Here is a 19,884-nt window from a genome sequence, read left to right on the forward strand (position 1 = left end):
GATGTGAATTTAGTGGGGAAGAAGGCAGTAGAACTAAGAGATGAAAGCCCCTCTTTACCACTTCCCTTCTTTAGCACCAGCTAGTGCTGTGCATGTATTTGATATCTATATTCAGCACTGTATTGAATAAGAATTAGCTTTAATCAGAAGCTTGAGTAGCTACATGAGCGTGATAATGGCCAATTAATTAAATCCAGATCTCATAATAATATTGTGCAATTTCTACACTGGAGGTAGCAGATGACCTACCAGTTTGGAGCATGAATGAGGCAAACATCTTATTATCAAAGGAAAAATACCCACCACGTGGTTAATTTTTAGGGAGTTCTGAGTTGAGCCAGGAGTTGGAGGCAGTCATCCTTGTGGGTCCCTTCCAATTCTGAATATCCTGTGATTCTGTGATCCCGGATGTTTGATCTAGATGTATCTTAATGCAAACGAACCACTGTTGTATAAAGCTTAGATTCTATTTTATTTTTTCAATAGAAATGGAATTTATTGTTCCCCTCCATTGTTTCATGTTTCTGTGAAGGTTTGATCTTGGTCCAGTGACTGGTTACGTGTAGTAACATTGATTGTTAACGTTAGACAGTATTTCCTGATGAAGTCACATAATTTACTGTTTAATGAATTGTGTGCAAAGAACTGAATTCCCTTCTCACTGCTACTATGTTAATAATTAATAATGAAACTTGAGTTAGTGAAACAAACTGACATCCATGCAAAACTAGCCAACTGCTGAAGGAAATTCCATGAGAGGAGTCATACTGATGATACAATTTATTTAAATCTTCCTTTGATTAATGTTATATGCATTTCCTCCTGGATTGTGATGAAATAAGTGCACCATTCCACAAAGCAAAAATCATTTGTCCTTCAAAAGAAAAGAAAACCATTTTCAGAAAGGCCATTTATTCCAAAAAAGAGTATTTCTATCACATTATAGAAAATCAAACAACGGACATAGAGCTTCGATTCTTTGATAGAGTTTCTCTCTTTCAGTGTCATAGAGAAGTAGGATAAAATGGTGAAAGAGATGCTGCTGTCCTCCAAATTTCCCCGTAAGAATATATGAGCTCATCATGGAAAACCAGACTGTCATCAAAAGACATTTTCACAATCTCTGTGTTTTAATATTTAAAAATTCCACTCTGATGGACTGTAACAAACTATCCTGTCAATGGAAGTTCCACAGATGGGTCTGTGCTCCACAGATGCCATCTAGGATTCTTGACATAAAGTTTGGGTACCACATCACTCCATTTGTCCTGTAGCAATAACTGAGCAAAGGCAGTCATGTGGGTTGGAGTCATATGCATGAGCAGAACATATACGCTGAAAACATGGACTACTTTACATTCATCACTATCCATGCTTCAGAATGGAGCGGGCAGTTAAGGACTGACACCAGGCTGAGCTAAGTGTTAATGACATGGCAGTCAAAAAAGAAAAGCCATAGTTGATATAAGCAAATGGGCAAGTTAATACAGGTTGAGAAGGAACTAGGCAACATGTATGTAATTTATTTGTGCACATATTTATCTGCTCAGTGACTGAACACAGCTCTCAAGTTTTCCCAGTCAGTGCTGGCCTGCTTCAAATTTGAGTGCTATCACAGAAGTAGGTTTTGGAGATGGTATTCAATGGGAAGAAATTGTTGCCTAACCTTGACAGACTGCCCTAAGCACGTAACGGAAGCTGCAGTTAGAACAAGATGAGACTACAGTGGAAACAGACTTCACTTTTCACCTCTCAGGCCTGGTTCCTGCATGCTAATGCACAAATCATGCTCCGTGGTGCATCCTGTAGTCTTGGTCTCCTGAGTATCTGCTGTGGGAGAGGCTTCAGAGCACACTGAGGTTTCCTCTCTGCCCTTGTTACAGGGTTTCCTCTGGAAGGAGCAGCAGATGAATGGGAACATGGTGCACAGCCCGCTCTTATTCTGACAGATACTTCAGGAATAGTCGTCGTACAATTTTGTTTCCTGAATACCCTTCACTTGTTTTTGCCCCAACTGCTTCTGCCGCATCTTTATCAACTTGCTTCCTCAGACTGCCATTTTCTCTTTCTGAACAGCTGAAACAACAGTGGCAGAAGTGGTAGTGTCTGCATGGATCACCTTTGGCAAAATGGCCTCAGTAACAACAGCTGGTAAGATAAAAGCGAGAATATAAACAGCGAATGGGAATGGAGAACCCAAAGCTGGATCAAAATACAATTGTCCCAAATGGCTGTTTAAGAGAGGAAGACAAGAATCAGCTAGATTCATAACCAGGTAATTACAAAGAGACTTTGAAAGGAAGGAATCAGCTCAAAAAGAAACGTGAAGTAATTAAAAATCTGAGATATTGGTAACAAAGATCATGGAATGAAAGCAGGGGATCAGCAATGACCTGGCTCAGTGCTGCCCCAAGTAACTGCACCGGGATCATGACCTCTGCCAATGCCTGACAGAGCATCCTCTCCTTCAGGCACCGTGAGCAGCCTACCTGCCAGCTAGTGGAGTGCTGGTATAAAAGGTAACACTCAGAGACAAACATTTTGGGAATGCTTATGCGACGTCATGAGGTGCTTTCTCACCAACGTGTGCCTTAGCAGATTGTAGCAAGCAACACAGGTACTAAGGGCTAGAGAACCCAGGAGATAGGGATGTGAACACATGCTCCCAAAAATGTTATGTGCCTGTAACCCACACTTCCTTCCAGCGTGTGTATGTGTGTGTGATCATGTGTACGTGGATGGGAGTGGGGAGGTAGGGGCTAGAGCTTTTTGAGACAAGTTTTGGAAGGGTGGAAGCGTGTAACCAACATCTTTGAAGTGTGTAGTACTCTGAAATATGTTGTATTATCAATATGATCTTGAATACAGGGTTCATTGGTTGCTGGCCGGTTCTGTTCCAAGAATAAAACAATAAACAGCTTTGATCCACATTCAGGACAGTCTATGTGAATGGAGCAAGCCTGGCTGAGAAAGTGGCGCTCATATCCTGTGAGCTCCAGGAAAGAAATTCTGAGGCTGGGATTTGGGTAACAGGTTAGAGACACTGGGCTCAGCAGGGTGGCCCATCTGAGCGTACCATTGCAATGCTGTAGTTACATGCTTTGTCAGATGAGAGGGAGTTCAAGTTCTTCTGCCAAAGTTCTATGTGATCTCTTGGAGTTTCTTTGAAGAGGATGGCTAAGGAGAGGAAAGGATTCCACCAGCATCATTATGTGAAGCTTCTGGCTTCTCACAATGGTTTATTTGGTTAATCCAAAGTCCTGAAACCACCCTCTCCAAATCAGAGCTTGCCACCCTCCACGCTATTGTGCTTTCCAGCTGTGTGACAACAAGCAGGAACTTCACGCACTGGGAACTGCTGGGGTTTATAAGTTTGTTTCACTGCTAATTGGGTTGTTTCCCCTTTTGTTTTATCTTCTGTCCATGTGTGGGGGCACCAGATACGCAAGATATTACACATGCTTGTTTTGTTTCATCTCTGGGAGGGACTTGTGAAAGAAAACTGACTATAGCAGAAGAGACAGGCACCATTGCCTTATGACTACATTACAGCTATTATCTCTGGGCTGCAGGAACATTCGTGTCATTAGAAAGCATGCAGGCTGAAGCTGTGCCTCTTGATGAATTCCTAAAACGTTCAAGTTGAATTTCAATCCATTGTTGTGTTTTTCTCCTTGTGTATAACTTCTGTCTCACCATTTTGATTTGGCACAGGGCTGGGAGAACAACTCGGTTTTGGTTGGTCTGACAAATAAAGTGAATTGTTTTGTTTTTTTCTTTAATTTCACAAGTAAATAATAGAAATGTTTTTCCTCGTTTTCAAAGCAGTTGTTACGTGTGGGGCTTTTCTTGTGCTTTGGTGTGTATCTTAGAGGAAAATCCATTTGCAAAGGAAAAAAAAAATAGATTTTATTTAAAAATTGCCAACCTTAAAAATGGTGCCAATGGCAACTTCAGGCTTTTCTCTCTGAGCTACAATTATTCATTCATATTTTGGTTGACCAGAGTCTCCATTCTGAGCATAAATGCAATTCTGAAGCGGCAATTAAAAATCGGTGCTCCCTGCCTCTCGTGCTGACCGATGTGGTAGCTGGAATTTTAATTCATGTGATGATCCCTTTAGCATTTGCCAGGTAGTAATAGATGTGGCTTATCTAACTTTCTCTTTCACTCTTCATAATATTTTTCCCATCAGACGGTTTTGGAAGTTTATTCAGTGTGTATTTACTCTTCCCCAGATGATGAGATGAGACAGAAAATCAAGTAGGAAAGGAAATGCCTCTGGCATGCCATAAAGGTCACTGTAACAATCTCATAATCTCATTTCCTCTTTAAAGTTTACCTGGGAGTCCCAAACTTTTTTTTTTCATGCCTTAGCTCTGCCACTATGTAAAAAAGGAACTCAAGCCCCATGTTGCAATTCTGTGGTATTGCGGTGAAACGGAGCATCCCTTTCAGAGTTTACAAGTGTTTATAAGGCGGCCGGCGCTCTGCTTCCTTCAGATCACACAGCCAACCTGTCCAGCGACTTCAGCACCCGGCGGCGCAGGAAAAGGTATGAATTCCTTTCTTCTCTACCACCAGGGCTGCACAAGCCTGGCGGCTGCTGACTGCACATGGAACTACCGACAGCTTTACAGATCAGTTCTTTGAGTGTCCTTAAATGCTTCTCATGCTGTTTTTCTCATAGCGGTATCTATATGTTTACGTGCCTGAAGTGAAAGGCATATTGTGTGTATGTGCATAGCTAACAGAACTGTCACCTAACTAACAGAATAACTAGCGTTACAGTGACCTTTTGTAGATTTGTAGGTTTGTATTCATGTTACTGGGCTGTGTGCTTAGATAAATATATGTTTATGATTAAATTGTTGTTTTTTAAAAAAATGCATCACCCTTGAACTGGCCCTGCCCTGAGCTGGGATCTGCAGAGGTGCTGCTGACATGAACTGCCCTGTGATGCTCAGTGAAGGAATCTGTGCTGATTTGTAGCAGCTCACGCCCTGGGTCTCAGGGAGCACATGGAGCTGGCATGCCGTTCTCACCTATGAAGTGCTCAGGTGTCTGTGCTGATTAATGATGTCCAGAAACAGTCTGTTTAGGATTCATTTTTCAAGACAATTGTGAGTTGGGAAGAGGTGGAAAAATTTTCCATGGAAGTTTTTAGCTTTTTTTCATTGGAAACCCAAATTGTGAAGCTTCTTCCTAAGATAGGAAAAACTTTTTTATTTGAAAGCTCTAAATTTTGATGGTGATACTGAAAAGAAAGCTCTTTGTATCCCTTCTCCTCTCTTCAAGTTTTCAATCAATACTTCAGGTATCAGCTTTATGAAGCACAGTGATGAATGCCACGTGGCTGTAAAAGAAATGAGTATCTTTGAGAAAGAGACAAAACGTAGTTTTCATTCACAAATTACAGATAATCCTGTCTACAGTAGAAATCGGGAGCTAAGAGTGTTTGCCTTCTAACAAAGCCATATCACTGTATTTTGAATTCAGGATAAAGTATTTTACATGAGATTCAGAGAATAAATATTATATAATATATATATATAGTAAGTATATCTACTACATATTGAATATGCACACGTTTTCATGTTTTCGATGTCATGAAAAATTCTTTTTATATACATCTATATCTATGTAGTCAAGTGAGCTATATTTACACTTCTCAAGTCAACACAGCAACAATGATATACCTATCCAGCCATTTCTGAAATACAGCTGTGGCACTGATATCAGTAGAGATTTTTCCAGAAATTGCTTGCAAATTAACTGAGGTTGTGCAGCCTGAGATGGATACTAGACCTAGTACCGGTTAGTCAGTTGTGAAGCCATCTCTACAATGCAGTATCACTATTATCACTTGATCTCACAGAGATGGTGAACACTGCAGCCTAGAAAAATACTTCACTGGATGCTTTGTTTTAGTCACAATGCTCTTTTTATATAGAACTACCGATACATATTTAAAAGCTTTGTAGAACTGGAATTTATGTTCATCGATCGTTTGGTTCAGTGCCTTATTCTGTAAGAAGCCTCACGAGCACCAGTAGAGCTTCTCTTGATCAAGGAATATTTGACTCAGGCATCTGAGAATGCTTCTGAGCCCTCGACCAGATAAAGGTCAGATATTAGACCTAGTACCAGGTCTAGTTCTTTATCTGGTTCACTTGACCAGATAAAGGTCAAGAGCTGTGCACACAGTTGCCTCCAAGTGCCATGATTTCTTCTCTCATACTGGTTTGTGGTATGAATAACTAACAGATCAACATCTTGCCTCGAACTGTAGTGCATACCTTCTATGCAATTTTGATGTAGTCTAAGAATTATTAGAATGGGAGGATGTTTCTTAGTTCACTGGAACGGAATCTGTCCTCTTATCCAGCACTGAGCTCAATTTCAGTACACACTCAACAATCCTAAATGAAGTTAAGTAATATATATTTTTACCTACAGATGTCTCACCTGCTATTTGCCTTACTTTCATTACTTTCCTTTGCTGCCCTTCTGGAAGCACAGTGGAAACTTAGAGAGAATGGTAAGAAATCTATTTGTCAAAGTCTTGAGAATATGTTTCTTTATCTTTGTGTTTGAACTCTAAGAGATTGTCTAAGAGATTGACTTCAAAAATCCATCAGCAGTTTGCCAAGCCTCCAAGCTTCCTGGAGTTGCATGTTTCGAGCATTTGACAGGGATTTCTCAGTGTTTCTTCTCTGTGGTAAAGTCTTGAAGCTGTCATTTTGCTAGTGCAATGTCCTGGTGTAAATGTTTCATGGCTCACTGGATCTCTGGTTTTCTGTGGTGCCTGTTGTGGTGTTGACACGGTGAGAGACAAATTTTTGCCCCTTCTTGTATGTAGAAAGTCTCTGACAGCACTAAACATGGCTGGGGAGCCTCTGACAGTGGTAGTATACCTGAGCAGTAGCAGTCAAATTTGAGAACTGCAGCTGCACAGAAGTGTAGGTAAAGTCAGCCAACCTGACTACTGCTTCAATTCCAACATGAAGCCATAGCAAATAGACAAGATAATGTTCTTTTAATAGAATATTTCCAAAACATTTTGTTAGGTGGTGTGTCTGGAAGGACCAGTGGGCACTGCAGAGCTACAAGATGGCATCTAGAAGACTGCGTGCCCCTGTTGTAGTCCACTTATGTCTGCTGTAACTCAGAGATCTTCTGTCTCTCAATAATTGCTCCCTTTAGACCAGAGTGATAGGAGTACAGATTGATCCCTCTAGAAAATGGAAAACAACATTAGCTACAGACAAATGCGAACCACTTACCTAGAGCTGTCCTCCTTCCCATTGCTCACTCAAAGACCTTTAACACTGAGGAGGTCCTGTCACAGAGCCAAACACCATAGTACTGAGGGCTTGTACATGGCATTCTGTGAGCGAAAGCCAAGGGCCATGATTATCCAGGCTCAGCATGTCCTGGCATCCTCATCTTTAAAAGAAAGGTTCCTGCCTACTTCCCATGGTTAAGAACCACTGTAAGATTTTCTAGGAACCCAGGAAAAAAAGCATTTATCCAACTAAAATGTCATCCCTACTGGTCAGTGGGTTCTAGATACACCATAAATTTAATATAGCGTCCTTGTGGTGAAGATGTCCAGGTGAACATGTGGTGAAGCGGGGATCCAAAGAAGGAGAGGTTTGGTAGCAGTGTTCCTAGAGAGCAGAGCTGGAAAAATGTCTCAGTTCAGCCTTCATACTGCTAATTCTGGCTGGTGCTAACATGTCTTTCTCTGCAATATCTGAAGTGTATGTCATAGAATCTGAGTGGAACGATGAGACACCAGCTAAAAAAGTGAAGCTCACCTGTGACACATCTGATGAAGCACTGCCAGTTTACTGGAAAAAGGGAACAGAACTGAAAGGAACTGGAAAGACTCTGACCACCGAAGTGAAGGAGTTCCCAGATGCTGGCAACTACACCTGCCTGTCTGCTAAGACCCACGAGATTATCAGCTACAGTTTCTTTCTCATAACTAAAGTAGACTCCAATGGGCAAATGATACGGTCAATTCTGAAAAGCTATAAAGGTACGGTCACAGCATGATGTGATGTATTGTGGACAGTTTTGTGCGCTGCTCTTTTGTGAAGGCTAGAGGGAGCTCTGCAGAAACGTATGAGAAATGTGCACCTGAACATCGGCTGTCTCCAAATGCTTTAACAATGAAAGGGAGATGATGACCTTTTGTGTGTGTATGGTGCAACTGATGAGCAGCTGATGAGCAGAACAGGAATCTGTTATGGGATTAATTTAGGGTCCTTTAGACTCATAGGATGGAGTGATGATAGGAACAATTAGACTGGTATAGAAAGCATGGGATACTATCAGTACTACACCACTGCTTTTCTGGTAGGGGAACTGTTGACTTGTTTTGCCTCCATTTCACACACAGCACTCAGGAGAGGATCTGCCTCTTAAGTATCCTTGGAAAACCAGGGCTGTAAGATTTGTCAGAATGGGGCATTGATCAAGATTTTAAGTACTGCCATTTGAGCTTCTCCATTCATGACTAATTCACTGGGACAAACCTGTGATATTTTGCATTTTTGCAATGCAACTTACTCAGCTTGCAGTCCCTCACTGTGGAACGTAGGAACAGGAACATAGGAAATTCCAAGGCTGGAAGCTTTTCCAGCTGAATAGGTACGCACTTTCCCTACAAAAGGACCAATGGATTTGTCTAAATAAATCCCTTATTGATAGCTCTCTGCAGCATGTTGGGTATGTTCTAGCTTCTGTCAACAGCTGTGTAGATGGTTAATGTGGTGTTATATAGACCAGTCTTCAGCCCCTAACTGTGCTTACATGGCTTTTTCAGTAGAGGTAGCGGCACAGTGGGCAGCAGGAAATCATGCCTGCCTGCGTACCCACCTGCCAAAGGAGACTGGAATTCACTGAACTACTGTTTTCTCTCTGCTTCGATCACTTGAAAAGTTTTTACAAAAAAGAATAAATAAATCACATTTTCTTTCTTTGTCCATCTAGAGCCAAGCAAGACGTTCTTAAAATGTGAGGCAAAGAACTACTCTGGAATTTTCACATGTTCATGGATGACAGAAAATGAGAGTCCAAGTGTGAAGTTCACAATTAGGAGCCTAAAAGGGTAAAAGCTTGTACTTTCCTTAAACAGCTCATAGTACAGCCAGAAGACCCCTTGGTGTTTGTGTAGGAGATGCTGCACTGTGAGCTCTTGAGGGCACACGGAAGGGTAGGAATCCTGCTTTCAGAATCTGAACATCCGCAAAGTATTCTGAGCCTTGGCTGGAATTGATTTTAATAAGAGCGTGGAAGTCACTCTGAAATTAATACAGATTTGAAAATGGAACAACCCCCACTGGACTGTTACAGCTGCTACAGCACAGCCACTTAAGCAATAGCAAAAGCAGTTCGTGCAGGGGAGAGAGAGGAAGTTGAGCCAAAAGCAGAAACAATCATAGCACTGAGTCCCGGCAGATCCAGTGGAATTGAAGGAGTGGGAGGCTGCACCCACGACAAAAGCCACACGTCCATTGCCAAGTCTCTGTTGAGGAACACTGCAGAAACCTGCAAGGGAAATGTGTGAGGGGAACCTTGGGGGAATTTCCTACCTCCCACCACTCTTGAGGGTTTCTCCAAAACATGGAGTGCCTGGGCAAAGGTCATTTGAGTTTGTTAGAGAGGAAAAAAAACTGCAAAATGTTTTATTTTGGTGAATGTAAATGTAGACCAAGGCTCTGGTCATCTGTTATAGGTGGCATCTTTTAGTAGCTCCCAACTGAATGGTTTAACCATTCCTTATTTGTTCCAGTGAGGTTTTGGAAAGGAGGAACAAAGTTAGATACCACAGCTTGTCATGGAGCAGTGGTGTTTAGAAATGAAGTTATCCCATTTTATATTTAAACACACATTTCTTCTGCAAAGTAGAAGTTGGGATGGGCTTTTGCTATTTTATTAATATGTAATATAGTTACTAAATATATAAGAACACACTGAATTGTTTCTGCAGTTCCTTAAGTGCTGACATAGAATGATACACACAAACATCATCTCACCAATTACGTGCTGTAATTACGGCAACAAAATTCTCAGAACAAACCAGTATTTTTCTTCTTCTGTTGTGTTTTCAGCTCTCAAGGAGATGTAACCTGCAGCAGCCCTGTGGCTCGCACTGATAAATCTGTGACTGAATACACTGCCCAGTGCCAGAAGGAAAACTACTGTCCATTTGCCGAAGAGCACCAGCCGACTGAGATGTTCCTGGAGGTCATTGATGAGGTGGAATATGAGAACTACACTAGCAGCTTCTTCATCAGAGATATCAGTGAGTAGACCAGAAATCATCATTAGTTCTTAGCCTTTTCTTGCTGCTGGTAGTGGAACTAACAATAGTAACTGATCAAACCAAGCTTGGGAATCCCTGCTCTGTTCTACTGTAAATCTGTATCCTGCCCCAGTTACAGGAACAGGGGGAAACAAATCATAGCAGCAGTCTGGAAGAGGATGAGGAAGTGAAGAAGCAATGTATCCATAGCTTGTGACCACCAAGACTGTCTCTCCCACATCTGCCAGAAATTTCTGTAACCTTCTCTCTTACATAGATGTGTTTTGGAAGGGGCATGTGGGGAAAGTCAGAGAATAGCCAATAACCCAGCAGGCTATTCTTTGAGAACTGCAGATTGACTCAGTTATCTGGCCTGGTTAAGGCCAGGTACGCCTCACTCCTGATCCATTCTTACAGATGGACAAAAACATGTTTTGCTAAGTGCCCTGCCAGTCTGTGGGGGGTGAAGATAACCATCTGTCTCTAACAGAGCCCCCTACACCTCTCCAGGCAAAAAAAAAAAAAAAAAAACCCAGAAGGATCTCACCCAGAGAGGCTGCAGGAGCGTTGTTAATTTTCTGTGAGAAGCATACAATGCAGTTCTTATATATCATGCCAACTCCTGTCATAATCTAATAGAAGTTCCAACAGCCGGTTCATATAAAACTATCAACAACAGTACATCAATGTGACCTTATGCTGCTAATGTGTATTAATACCTTCTATATTTTCTCTTGAAGTAAAGCCAGACCCACCTCAATGTCAGTATGCAAGCACAAATGGAACTGTGACCTGGACATATCCCAAGACCTGGAGCACACCGAAGTCCTACTTCCCTTTGACTTTCAGGGTCAAAGTTGAAAGCACAAAGAAATACAAAAGCAAGGTAGAAATGCAACATCTGATGCGTGGTTTTCCTGCTTTAACAGACGGTATAAATAAAAGCTCAGAGCACACAAATTGTGGACTAGAATTAAAATAAAATAAAAATGCTGCTGAGCCCCAAATGTAGAAAAGTTCTGTTTTGGAAGAAAATGACCTCCTTCCCAGTTCTGTGAGTAGTAAGATTCAGCCTAGGGTGGATGAAACCTGATGTAAGTGGGGAGATAAAATCAAGTCCAGTATTGCATAGCCATGCTAGCTTGAGAAAAGTATCGGCTAACTCATTAGTAGACCATGTGGGTCCTAATGTGGGAAAATCCCGATTTCCAAATCCATAGGTCTAGGATCTGCTGCAGTGAGTTCCTTGTATGTCATTTGTACCTGGCTAGCTCAGACTTTGTATGTGAATTGTCAAATCAGGAATCAATGATTCATTTGGTAGCATTTCAGTGGATAGTAGCGAAGACTAAAGTCTTTGCCTCTCACATTCCTGTTATTAGTAAATTGTCAACAAATTGTTAACCCTAATATTGCTAATCCATTTTAGCTTGAAAGAATGAGATTGTTTTGCTTCTGCTGTTAATGTTTATGTGCACACTAAAGGGCACACAGCAGCAGTAAAGCTATTTGCCTTGATAGTCAAAGAAATCAACAGCAAAAGTAGAAAGAAATACATACAGCAACTGACCATAGTCCTTCGCTGCTCTTCCTTGGCCCAGAAGTCAGAAAATAAACAAATGTCATGATTACAGTCTGAAATCCAGTTAAACCAAGGACACAAAAGGATATTTATACATGAAAAAAAATAAGCAAGCCTGTACCAGCAGATGGGGCCATTCACCTTGTGGTGATTCCTTGATATCAGCAGGGCTGTATTACGCAATCCCATAAAGAAACCGTCTCGTCTACAGAGCACTTCTTGTATTAGCCAAAAGTCTTCAGAGAAAACCAGCAACTTCTGCCTTTTAGGGTTCCCTGGTTGGGAGAAAGAAGGAAAAAGAGAGAGAAAAAAAAAGATAAACAAATAAGCCCTCTGTTTTAATGACAGTTTGAGTTTGAGGTTCGGATTGCTTTACATCATTAACTTCAGTGGGAGTCATAGTTTGTTTCCACTGAGACTAAGGTTCTCACAACTGTTCATGACTCTGACATGTGTGAGAGAAGATTGGTGCCTTTGGAACAGCAGACTACCAGTCTTTTCTGCAGTTACATGTGCTTCGTACTGTCTATCTGACACTTTACTGTATGTTCTGCTTGACCCTTACTGATGGAGCTGTGCCCTGTTCACAGGTTTATGATGCTGATGAGCAGTCTATTCAGATTCCAAAGACTGGGCCAAAAGACAAGATCTCTGTGCAGGCCAGGGATCGCTATTACAACTCATCCTGGAGTGAGTGGTCCACGCTTTGCAGGTAAGACTCCAAGAGCCTTCTGCTGGTGGAGCAGAGAGCTGCAGCTGAACGGGTGCCCAGCCCTCATTAGTTGAAGCCAAATTCCCAATCCCTGGCTGACTGGGGAACTTCTGAGCCTGGCATTGTCTGCCTCTGAGTCCTTTAGAGAGATTAGTGGTGCTTCATGAGATCACTCAGACCAGCACAGCTTTATTGAGAAACTGACTAAAAATGTAGGTCTGAGGAAAATGAAGATAATTCTCATTAAATTGCCTTTCTTTTATTTTACAGATAAGCACCAAGAGATTGGTATAATGCTCCTCAAGAAAGCAAAGGATGAATTAAGATGCGTAAATGTGCTAATTAGAAGAAAGATCTGCATGTGAGATTATTAAGAAGCCACGCCTTAACCTTTTTTTTCCATAGTAGATAAGTATGATCCTGGTTCTCACAGGTCTTTTAAATTCCCCAGATTGGAGTAACACCACTAGCACACATCATGTTACATTAACATGTATGGTATTTTGAAACATTCCTGTCAGCTATTAGTGTTGGTTCCATGTACTTTTGTATTGCATTTATTTATTGATCTATTTATTATTTACTTGATATGAATTGCAGTGTCAGTCGATGGCAGCTGCTAGTCAGGATGGTTCATGTGTTAACTTACAGAGAGTGTAACTTATTGAAAGAACTATTTATTAATTATTTTATTGCTAAATTATATAATTAGTTTAGTATTTATTATTTATTTATTTATTTATTTATTTATTTGAAATATATCAGCACAGAAAACCTTGTCTGAATGAGGCAGCTCTGTATCATACAACCGGGCTACCTTCATCTTCCAGTCTGACAGTTAACATTTTAGAAGAAGGAACTGCAGACTCAGAGTCCTGGAAATGTTACCTGCTGCACTTTTTCAGCTGTTTGTGGTCAATGGTGCACATCATAGGCAGCTGAAATTATTTAATAGTTAACTGCTGTGTATCTGATATTTCAGAGAGCAATTGACAACTGGTTTCATATGTGAATGTTAAGCATCTAATTAAAGTTAGAATTCTAGAATATGGATTTTCATAGATCATTTCGAAGACACTTCTCTAGTACTGCCAGGAGTGCTTTTGTGTCTTCACAGAACCTTAGGAAAAGAATAAAATCCTAATTCTGAACTGCTTACAGTGTAAGTGCCCAGGTCTGGAATAAAAAGCACGAGCATGTGTTGAAGCCCCTATTTTTTTTTGTCAAACCACCCAAGCTGTGGCTTTCAGGAGGACACAATGCTTCAGAATATCTTTGAGGCCTGGGGCCTTTATCCTTGATACCAGAGCATTGGAATTAAGAGTCCTCAATTGTGACCATGCTTCCTTTTTCTTCCAGTTTCAGAAATGGGTGGTGATTTAAATATTTAAACATTGAAACATAGGAAGTATCTGATATTTCAGAAAACCATTGCTCATCTAGCTACAAGCGTTTGTTGCTATTCTATTATTTAAGTATTGATATTTATTTATCATATTATTATTTATTGCTACTGCATATGATTCTCATTTCTGCTGTAAACTCAACTTACTTCATGACATTTGTTTTATAAAGGAGCTAATAAACACATCTGAAAAAACACTGATTTACCTGTGATCTTTTGAGATGAGCAGTTAATATCACACATTACTTTTCAAACAGAATACTTTGTGCTACTTCTGAGGCAATGTCTGCAGAGAAGCATAATATCTTCTCCTATTTGAATTGCCTAATGGTACCGAATCAATGGCCTGTAGAAGCATACAGGAAAACACCAAAAGATGATGTGTTAGCAGTCACTTCAGCAGGCTGACAAGTGATTGTATCTTTTGCAGTCTGAGGGTACACTGAAATTCCCTGTCCTTTGTGGTCAGGAGGTTTTTAGCTGCAATCTGTCTGATGTATCTTGATGTCCTTGGGATTTCTCTCTAATAATGTTGGTACAGTGCTCAGAATTAGTGGAGCCTTCCTGTTTTTTGGATACCTGAAGCATCCTTGCTACCAATCACTGAAGCCTCTTATTAACTTTGATTCACTCTGGTTTTCATTCAGACAAAAGAGAATATGCCTTTCTGTGCCATGATCTCATCAGGTGAAAGAAGCTTCCCTACAGGAAGCATTCCTAGCACAGATCACAAGGTGATATGTGGAGCCTGTAGTGAGGAAAAGAATTGTCTAAGATTCTTCAGAAAACCAACAAAGCACAGCTTGGAACTGCCATTGCTTCTGCAGAAAGCAAGTTAGGTGTATGATGGCCGCTCTCTGAGACCAATTGGCTTCAGTCCTTGGCTATCCATTCCCTGGAACCTGCTGCACATCTCTGAATGCCTGCTGTAGGCCTTGTCAGGCGGTCTCCCATCTTGGAGAAGCTCAGTGATTTGTATTAAATGGTGTTAATATCACATCACGCATTTTCATTATCATGGCTCCGGAGCCATGAGAAATGATCTTGCACTGGAGATCATTTCCTAACACACTCCATCTGCTCAAGGAAATATTAATTGATGTCAGTTCATCTTCTTACTTCGCTTTCTTAATCCTTCTCCTCATTGAGAAGCAAATAATCTCAAAAACCTTCACTATACAATTCACTGGACTGTACAATGCACAAAACTAACCCCCAAAAACTTCATACAGCTGCAGAACTAAAATCCTGATGGAAATAAGTTCATTCCTGAGGATCTCATGGTCCAACAGAATCACACAACCAGTCCTCTGCGAGACCCCTGCTTTACTCAGTGTCCCGCCTTTCCCTGGGGATGGGCAGCTCCTCCTGCTTTCTACTCGTGCTCATCATTCAACACGAGACTTTAGATTTTACCTACCACACCTCGGTAAATTTGCACTGAACAGAGACTGACTAATTCCCTGCAGGGATTTTTGTGGGTGCTCCTCATCCTGAAGAATGTTTTACAAATAGTTGGTGTACTTAATGAGGCACTAATAGATTGCAGTAGGATCTTGCTATCCTCTATGTGCTTCAGTGATTAGAGGTGGGTAAGCAGGCACTTGCTGACATCAGAAGGAAAAACGGCTTATAGTTAATTAGGGGTTCTGTGAGAGAATGCGTGTTGAGATTTCAGGTCCAAATGCTTCATATACACCCCTCCTTCCATGCTGACCTTCATCTTTTCTCTCTCTGTGAGTTGTATCTTCTCTTTTATGAAAACTATAGTATTTTTAATGAAAGCAAAATCAATCTGTGTCCTCTAACTTCGCTCTGAGGCGCTCAACGTTGCTGGAAGAAACTTTCACTCAAGTATTTCAGGTTGAATTTCTGTCACACCGCAGTCAGTCGAAGTGCAAAACATCTAGAAATTGCATCTTAAAATGCAAAAGAAAAGGCAATAGCGATGTATAGTAAAGACAGAAGGCATAAAGGAAAACGATAATGATCAGCTCTTTGCAAACTGTTGGTTTGTTAGATTCATTTTTAGTTTTAGTTTTTGCTTTCTAAAATAATATATGAAATGTTCAGCTGGGATCTGTCCCAGTTTGATACCTGCAATTTTGCAGAAGGAACCTTTTGCTATTTGTTAAGGTGTGGAAAATGGGAAACTCACTTTTCTTCAGGCAAGTACCCAACTGATTTGGCACAGTTTGATGCTGTTACATCACTTGATTCTCATGCCTTCAATTGAGCAAGAGTTTAATATCTTAATTGACTGCACATGGGTGGACAACCCTAACCACCCCCACATGAAAAACTGGAGGAGTTTGTGAGCTAGGTTATGTATAAACATGCAGTGGAATCAATAAGTCAGTATCCTCGCTCTTGACAATTTCGGTATCTACCCTGGCTTGTACATTCTTCCCAGATATATGTGGCTGCATGAGTACCTTTTTAGCTATTCCATGCATCATTTTTTTTCAGCACTGCTGATGTCAACAGAGTAAGGCACTCCATCATATGAATGAGCATAACCTACTGTACATCAGTACCTTCTGGAATGCAGCCAGATAGCATCCTCCCATGCAGAATAAAGCAGGCACTTAACTAATGACCTGCTGCAGAAGCATAGTTGGCATCATCCTTTGGCTCCATTCGAATCTCTGAATACAAAAGCAATATTTGAATGATTGTGACACATTATCACTCTCAGAAAAGCATGCACTAGGTATTTTGTCTTTATCAGATGTGACAGGTCCATTAAAGCAAATAAACATTTACTCAGTAAGTAATTACTTTTTATTCTTCAAAATAACTACTTGGAGAGATGAGAGGTTGGGAGAAGACAACGTACAGTCATAAAAGTAAAAAACTACCAGACGCCCCTAGTAATATACACATATTCAAAACAGTAATTCCTATGAAGAGTTTCTTAATCATCCACCTCCAGGAAGCAGAGATAACCAAATAGATCTGAAGATGTGTTTTTCAGCCAATAAAATTGTGTTCTTCAAGTATCTAAAATCAATCCAAGTTGCTACTCTATTTCATGTCTGCTTTGTCAAGTTGAGAAATGCTACCTCATTAGGACAAATATAATGCCACAAAGCAGCTGACTGCCATCAACAGCTCACATTCACCCTCAAGAATCACAGAGCCAGCTTAGGTTGGAATGGAGCACTGGAGATCACCTGATTCCACACATCTCTGCCCCACCACCAAACCATGGCCAGCTTAGAACAGATCAGGTATCCATAATCTCTTTGGGCAATCTATTCCAATGTTTGACTACTCATTATGAAATTTGTTTTCATCACATCTAATTGGAATTTACCTTGCTGCAATTTGCAGTATTCTCTCTCTTCCTTTCATTGTGTACCTCCAAGAGGAGTTGGTCTTCTCTGTACCCCAACCCTGCAGAACAGCTAAAGACAACAATAGGATTTACTTTCTCACCTTTGCTAGAATTGCTCCAGTATTCCAGTGTCTTTCGTGTACTGGAGAACTCAGACCTGTACAGTCCTCCACATGCAGCCTCATAAGTGCTTAACAGGGCAAAATAATGATTTATTTTGATGTGATAATGATATCATTAGCAATACAGCCCTGTATGTGGGGTCAGATGACTTTGCTGTAGGGGCAAACCATTGACTCATGTTCAGCTTGTCTACTACAAGAAGAACCACGCCATATTCTCCCCTCAATCTGCTGCTGAGCATTCTTGGAGACAGCATGCTGACCTAGATGATCCTGTGGCCTACCTGGGTATGACAGGTCTCAGGTTGTCAGACCAGCTCTGCTGAAAGACTATGAAGGCAAACAAGTGCCTGCAAGTTTGAACAGAAAAGTGCCTCAAATGAGGCATGTTTTCAGCTGACTGGTACAGATTTTCTCCAATTTGCTCACATGAATTCTTCCCATTCTTGAAGTTATGCATATGGATACTATAGTATCTTGGTAACCTTTTCAATCAGACTTGCAATAAATACTCCGTGGCATTAATTTTACAGAATTTCAAGATTTTGAGTCAGTGTATTACTTTGCTGCAGAAAGTGAAACAAAATACCGCTTTCTGTGTATGGCATTTTCCTCCTAAATCTTCTAGATAGATTTGATGTTTCAAACACACAGAACTCCAGAACTGCGACTGACTCCCTGCTGTGCCCACTGCCAGCGTTCAGCCTCTCACACCCTACAGTATGTCACAGCTTCTCATCAGAACTGTATCTCTCCCATCTTGTCAGTGGTCTGGGAAAGCCCAACAGAGCTTCAGGTCTGCTGCTCAAAAAGTGAATGTCAACTTGATATGAAAGCCTTAATCAAAATGCCTAAACATTAACAGAAAGGTAAGAATGGATTTTGCACCATGGATTTGCTACTATAGGGCATAGAATAAGCATCAGGAATCCTTCTGATGGCAAGATAGCTTTCAAATGCCAGAAAAATATGATTCAAAATCTGTGTCCCTCATCAAGCCCTCTCTCGCCTCCAAATGCCCTGTACTCCATTCCTCACTAGGCCTCAGAAAATCTTCCTACACCGACTCAGAAGGCTGCAAACAGACATTTACACCCTTTTTCTGGAGCAATGTGACGGATACTGGAGTTGCATCAGACAGTGTTCTCTGTAGCACAAAACGAGGCGAGGCGGCGTAACCGAAGCGGGATGTTTCCTCATACCAGCGTCAAGGAAGCTGCATGTTCTGTCAAGCTGCAGTTTTGTAGTTTCAAGTTGCCCTTAAAGTCTTGTTTGCTAAAAACCTCTTTGGACCAGGAGCATCTTCTGGTTTGTTCTGGGTTTTGCTCTTGTTGCCTAGAGCAGGTAACAGCATTAATCAACAAACATTTCCTGAGTATTTCCCATGAATTTCTTCACGCCCCATGCCAGGCTTTTGGGCTTCCCAGAGCCAGAATTCCACTGACAGCCTCAAGTAGCTGAATCCAAGCAATATATACCAGAGCTTGCCTTTCATGGACTGAACTCCATAGGAACACACCTGGATTTCCAAATTAAGGACAAAGAAAAACTTACAATGAAATCACAGATGTAAAGGCATTTAAACAATCTACAGGCCTCCAACTCAGACTGGATCCTCAGCTGTCCTTTTCTTCTCTTATCTTAATGTGAAAATGGAATCTGACGGCATCTATTTGTTCTTTTTTTCCTAATGAGAAATTAACCATTTATTCATTATCTACTTTCTTTAAAGACAAGATCGTCTGTATCCCTCTTACTCTGCAGAAAACCATGAGTTAGTCTTGCTGAAGCTAGCATATATGACAGTGCAAACCCCCAGGATATCTTGCAATGGAAGGAAGGTCATCACTGAAATATTGTGAATTGTAACAATTGTGCAAGAATTGTTTACACTGTGAAAATTTGCACAGCTATATCCCAAGTCATTAAAGAGAAGGCTATTCTGGACAGATGAGTTTAAACAGAAATATGAGCTCAAAACTCCACATTTCTTTGAACTTCATGAAAATGAATATTCAAATCTGAGATCTCCATTGTGATGCTACCCCTTCTCTGTATTACAGAAGTTGATTAAGTCACCAACACACTGCTATGACAATTTGTTTAAAGAATGCTGTACATGACTGCCACTGAGCTGGAACGGTCAACAAAGGAAAGGATGAGCAGGGAGAGGGACCTTCTTCACATCCCATGGCAGCAAACCAGGCAGCAACTCAGCTGGATGTGCAGGCTCTGCGAACTCATCACTTCTCTTTGCAAAGCTATGTATTGCAATATCTTTGTTCCTTTTTTTCCTGACCCCCAGACTGGTGGAACTCTGAAGGCAGATGTGGGGATCCTCTGGGCTGTGTGTGAAGGTGAGTGCATATCCACACAAAACATGCACTTCTCCAATCAACAGAAGA

General features: G+C 41.0%; 1 protein-coding gene and 1 long non-coding RNA gene across 7 annotated transcripts in view; one reads left to right on the plus strand and one right to left on the minus strand.

Annotated features, from left to right (window-relative positions):
- The window catches only part of IL12B (interleukin 12B), a 75,853-nt gene extending 61,641 nt beyond the window's left edge, over window positions 1-14,212 (plus strand). Inside the window, exons 3-10 of one of the 2 annotated variants that reach the window (NM_213571.2) lie at window positions 2,077-4,555; window positions 6,460-6,541; window positions 7,766-8,047; window positions 9,004-9,121; window positions 10,125-10,318; window positions 11,059-11,204; window positions 12,491-12,612; window positions 12,883-14,212. In NM_213571.2, coding sequence (NP_998736.1) covers window positions 6,460-6,541; window positions 7,766-8,047; window positions 9,004-9,121; window positions 10,125-10,318; window positions 11,059-11,204; window positions 12,491-12,612; window positions 12,883-12,886 — 948 coding nt within the window. In that variant the 5' untranslated portion in view covers window positions 2,077-4,555 and the 3' untranslated portion in view covers window positions 12,887-14,212. The remainder of the gene's footprint in view (window positions 1-2,076; window positions 4,556-6,459; window positions 6,542-7,765; window positions 8,048-9,003; window positions 9,122-10,124; window positions 10,319-11,058; window positions 11,205-12,490; window positions 12,613-12,882) is intronic. The other variant, XM_040646862.2, reaches the window with a different exon arrangement.
- Window positions 5,212-19,884, minus strand: part of LOC121106734 — a 33,274-nt gene continuing 18,601 nt past the window's right edge. For 4 of the 5 annotated variants that reach the window (XR_006931432.1, XR_006931431.1, XR_006931430.1 and 1 more), the window contains 4 exons: window positions 17,337-17,427; window positions 16,555-16,665; window positions 12,042-12,175; window positions 5,212-7,237 (listed from right to left, as the gene is read on the minus strand). This is a non-coding gene — a long non-coding RNA (uncharacterized LOC121106734). The remainder of the gene's footprint in view (window positions 7,238-12,041; window positions 12,176-16,554; window positions 16,666-17,336; window positions 17,428-19,884) is intronic. The other variant, XR_005839600.2, reaches the window with a different exon arrangement.

Source organism: Gallus gallus, chromosome 13, assembly GCF_016699485.2.
Source record: "Gallus gallus isolate bGalGal1 chromosome 13, bGalGal1.mat.broiler.GRCg7b, whole genome shotgun sequence".
Lineage (NCBI taxonomy): Eukaryota > Metazoa > Chordata > Aves > Galliformes > Phasianidae > Gallus > Gallus gallus.